Source organism: Limulus polyphemus, unplaced genomic scaffold, assembly GCF_000517525.1.
Source record: "Limulus polyphemus unplaced genomic scaffold, Limulus_polyphemus-2.1.2 Scaffold951, whole genome shotgun sequence".
Taxonomy (NCBI): domain Eukaryota; kingdom Metazoa; phylum Arthropoda; class Merostomata; order Xiphosura; family Limulidae; genus Limulus; species Limulus polyphemus.
Window position 1 is genome coordinate 101,476 of NW_013666561.1, and position 5,319 is coordinate 106,794.

General features: G+C 33.0%; 1 protein-coding gene across 1 annotated transcript in view; it reads right to left on the reverse strand.

The window, feature by feature from the left end:
• Nucleotides 1–5,319, reverse strand: part of LOC106461397 — a 32,472-nt gene that overhangs the window by 13,449 nt on the left and 13,704 nt on the right. The window contains exons 3-5 of the mRNA XM_022388339.1: nucleotides 3,010–3,192; nucleotides 2,197–2,334; nucleotides 1,417–1,606 (exon numbers count right to left, since the gene is read on the reverse strand). Coding sequence (XP_022244047.1) covers nucleotides 1,417–1,606; nucleotides 2,197–2,334; nucleotides 3,010–3,192 — 511 coding nt within the window. The remainder of the gene's footprint in view (nucleotides 1–1,416; nucleotides 1,607–2,196; nucleotides 2,335–3,009; nucleotides 3,193–5,319) is intronic.

A 5,319-nucleotide genomic window follows, 5' to 3' on the forward strand; every position in this document is an offset into this window, starting at 1 on the left:
ACTGCAAGTCGAGCGCCCTAACCACCTGGCCATGCCAGGCCAAAGAAAGCAGAATTAAAAAATATAATAGACCTAATAATAATGTCTTAAGACAAGTATAATTCATTTTTCTTTTTTTCCTGAGAAGTAACAGTACTGGCTAGAACCCACACACTGAGTTAAACAATGGGAACAGATAATGGGACATATGCTTCAAGATTACAAATTTGATTAAATGAAAATCAAAGTGAAGATAACTTGAACAAACGATCTAACTGAAATGTTTAAAATTTGGTATTGTTCTTTCACATAATCAAGAATATTAAGGAATGAAAAATTATACTATGAATGGTAATGAAAGTTTAAAAGATTCTGGTAATCCTTAAGAAACAAACACTCTGAAGACAACCAATGCCAAGAAAAGAATGAAACTTATTTCGAATGATAGTGCTCATGAGGATTACTGCAAATGGAGGATGTTTCGCCTCCTTCTGGTGGAGAGCTATAGTCTAATGATGATTAAATCATATGCTGTCACAGTACATGTTATCACACGCAGAGTTAGGAGCTTCATTCAAGGCTTGTAGCATGTGCAAAAAAAATCTTCACAGCAGTGTGCAAGGTATTAACTGTTTGATTTGCAGAGAGGTGAGTAGCAATTCTGAAAAATACTACACTAAAATAAAAAGGTAGAAAAAGCATGATATACTTATATTCCAAATTAGAACTATATGCTGTAAGATATGTCACATGATATTCAGTAATATCTATTTTGTATACAATAAGTGAAATAATACCTTTAAAAAATACATGCTCTTTTAAATAAGTAATCATTCTCAAAACTCATTACGCTGATCTACATCAATATCAGTATCTCAATAGTACAATAAGCTTAAATAGCTTAAGATACGTGAAAGTAAGTAACCATAGTGAAAAACCATAATTTGTTTTTGAGATCAATGTTTCCTCTTTTCAAATGGTGAGTTATTTGAATGTTTTTTGATTACACAATATTCCTTTATAAAAGTAATGCTTGCTTTATATCCACATTAACTAACAATTTACTTTCAATTAGAACTATACTAGCTGTAAACTTACAAAACTTTTAAAGTGAAACACTGAACAATGAAAATCAAGTTACCTTATCAACAAAGAGTATCCAAATCCATTACTTCACCATCTTAAATTAAAATGGTTCAAAAATGTAAGAAAATAAGTTTTCCAATTTGTAATTCTATACATGAAACAACTATAACTAAACATAAATTATCCACTTAAAGCTTTATAATTTTCATGCAGTTTTTATTGATTCACTTAAAAAATAATGTCATTTTGCAGATACCTGGCTATATATTTTTGAGCTTTGCTGAGTATTATTTAAAGATTAGTTAAAATCAATTTGTAAATCATTTTTAAAATTCCATAATTAAGACTTACTGAATGCAAACACAATCACTGTGTTGATGGCCATCTTAGGTATAAAGCCAACAGAAAAGAAAAACTCAGAAACTTTGGACCAAATCAAGTCAGCTATACCACAAGACACATCAACAGTGACTAATCTGTCAGTGGTGTTGAAATATTTCAGAAAATCCTTCACACTATAGCTGTATTCATCATAACGACGCTATAGATAGAAAAACAGGAAAAAAAAAACACTTATGAACTATCGTCTTTCACTAGTAATATGAAATTAAAACTTAAACCAAATACACTGCGATATATTAAACACATAAAGCTTCATTCATTCATTTGATGGCAATGTTCAAACTTTGGTTCTTTTTCTTGTAAATGATGATCTCACTCAGGTGGTAAATAGTAGTAAAGTAGTTGTGTTACATCATTAACCTACACCCTGTATACATGGCTGGGGGATCAGATGATCTTCTTAATCTTCTAAAAAATCTAAAATGTCCAATATCCTCTGTTTATTTTTAAATAAACACTTGACTTTCATGTAAATCACTTACATTATTTGTGTAAAAGAAATAAAATCCATATTTTTGGGAAAAGACCCCCCTCCAACTCTATAGTATAGGTTACACCCCTATCTCAATAGTAATAATACCCCTGCCCAGTAGTTCCTAACAACACTAACAACACTTGTATATAATATCCATTCAAATGAAATCTTTTGTGAATCATTCTGATGATGTAAAGTATAATGATCTCAAGAACACAATTCTAGAAAAATTACATATTTGAACAATATTTTACCTTTGTTTTCATAACATCCTTTTCATCACTTAATCCTCTTTTCTGAAGATGATCAGGAGATTTTGCCACAGCAGAGGCTACATTTTCAACAACTTTTTTTTCTGGAACAGCTAGGTTTAATGCAAATAGACAAGGCCACTTCCAAAAATAAAAAGAAAGAGTATATAAGCTACAAATTCCAATCCAAGTTTTATGCAAACTGACATATTTTTTATTTTGCTTTTGTTCTTAACGTACTCTAATCTAATAACTGAAACATTCAGAAGGTTTATAGAATGATTCAGACTATAATTATAACACATTTCTTTCAGTATGATAACAAACACAAAATACATAAATAAACATAAAATGGTACATTAACGAGGGAAAAACTAGTATGTTACAAATGAAAGATCTTTTGCCTTTTTTTTAAACATTATTTTAACCATTCTACTATTGTATTAATAAACTGCTATGATGCCTGCACAAACATGTATAGTGAATACATACAATATTAAATATAATATGCATATTACTGGAGGATACTTCACTCTAAAACTGTTAGAATTTTACAACTCCATTTTCATGTCAAATGAATTTTTTTTTTTTTATATAGTAAACAAATGTTCAATAGAAATAAAACTTTAATACGTTAGGACATGTCAGAAATGACTTACAAGTTAAAAGAAATTTCAAAACATAATTTTATTTACATAAGCACTTCAAAGTGTTTTGATAATATTTATAAAACTTAAAGCAGGAAATCTTAAAACTACCTCAATTCACAGGTTGTGCAATGTTGATATTAACATAAAAGAAATTACAACATCTTACTTCTTTTTCAAAATCTTCCATTTCTTGTTCACAATCCTTAATAAATGTCCGAACCTGCAACATAGCTCTAAGGTTAGGTACAACATCTATCAGATAGTATTCATGGCCATTGAGTTGAGCTTGTCGAAGCTCTTTATCAATCATTTCAAGCACCCACTGGAGGGTCAGTAGACCTGGTTTTCTCTAAGACATTATTTCAGAAAAACGAGTTCATATGTGTAAATACAATAAATTTTAAAAACATTTGCTGAAAACATTATATTAGTTAATATCTAGTACAAACAGATAATCATTATCTAAATCACTAAATCTTACAGAGATACATACTTCAGATGCAATACAATGAAGCTTTACTTCTTTAATTTAAAGATAAACATTGGAAAGCTTACTGAAGTAAAATTTAGCATTTCCCTACACTGCAAGTGTATTTCTAATAGATACTTACCTCCTCTCAAAAAATATCCTTGCTTGGCTAGAACTGCCCTCTGTTGGCACAAATTTTCAATGCACTCCATTAGCCTTCCACTTCACGCTCCTGCATATTCACATATAAATAATCATGCAGCAGCTCTCCACCAATAGGAGTGCAACACCACTCCTATCATAATCAGCACCTTCACATCTGCACTCATTGATCACTTTGAGATTGGTCAGAAGACCTACATCAAATATCATCGGAAGTATGGAGGCTGGATGGGAAATGTGAGCAAAAGTAAGTATCTATTGGAAATACATTTTCAGTGTAGGAAAATGCTAACTTCCAATACAATATCTTACCTCCTCTCACAGAATAGCTAAAATCCCACAATGAACTGGTGGAGGGCCAATAAAAAAAAATCCCATTTAGGAAGCACCCAATAAAGAGCAGGAGGTGTGGAAACAAAAGAGAAAACATCACAACTTACAAGAAGATTGCACCACATCTGATCCAAGTATACTTCTTACTTTTTTTATGACAGTGTCGCAAACATAGGTGGAAAAACATGAAGGAATCCCAGAATATGTATGATTGATGAATGAGACTCCTGGGTGTTGAGTAGCTAGGGCGTGACAGATCGTAGTGTTATTTTGACCTCATCCAACACCAGGCAGTATCTAGAATGGTACATCAGATCCGTAGTAGGTAGAGGATCACCTACTTCTTCTCCTCAAAATGGGAAGTGGTAGGGAAGACGAGTGTCTGTGCCAAATCCGTCTCCACTTGTGCACATTTCCAACACACTCAACATCAGATCTGCCGGGAACCAACACCCAGCAGACGGTAGGAAGGTGAAAAGCCCCGGCAGGATGACATCTCTGGTACAAAACCTGACAGCAATGGGTATGGTCCTTCCTGTCTGCAGTAGTACGAGGACATCCAGCTGTACACAAGCGAGAAAACATGCTGCATCCAGCTGCAACCCAACACCAGATCCACCAAGAACTTACATCCAGCAGTGGGCATATAGTCTGCGGTAAGAGGAGGGATACCTGGCTAACACACACGTGAGGACTTACTTAGCTGGATCACTTCCAACCCACATCAGACACACCAGGAGTGTACATATAGAGGATAGTAGGTAGGAGGAATGTCTCAACCTAAGGGGCAAACTGCAATCATATATATATAAATAAATACCTTTTAAACTATTGATTACATTAATTGTCAATAGGCGATTAAATCAGCACTATAAATTAATAATGAATTAAATATCGCAATACCATTATCGGTCCTGGTTGTCAACTTATTGTCATAATGAATAATGTCTGCTGTAATATCACCCAAATGCATTGGGGATATCCCATCTATCAGACAAAATCCAAATGCGATGTCAATCTAGTCACCCGTCATGGAAAAAAAACAAATCATCAATCAAATAGGGGTACGAAGCTGAGTGCATAAACCCACAACATCTCAGCTTCTACTGCCTTTCACTGTCTATAGCCAGTTGTGGGAAGGCAGCTACCCTTAAATTTCTTAAAGTAGAAATGAATTGAAATAAAGCCACCCTAATATTTTATCAATTAAACTCCCAGCCTCTACCTTTACAAAAAGATATTAAATAGAACTATAAAATATTGAATAGAACTAAATAAAATTATAAGATATTAAATAGAACTAAACAGAATTATAAGATATTACATAGAACGAAATAGAACTATACACCCTGCCTTAACAGTTCTTATATGGTTCTAATTCCCAACCTTCTCCCTTTCTCCTGAAGATTTATTCAAGTATAACACGGGAATGCTGAGACAAGCCCAGCTACTCGAAGTTAGTCTTTCTGTTCTGGTTATACTGAATAAAATTACTAGAAAAATTATTATTAG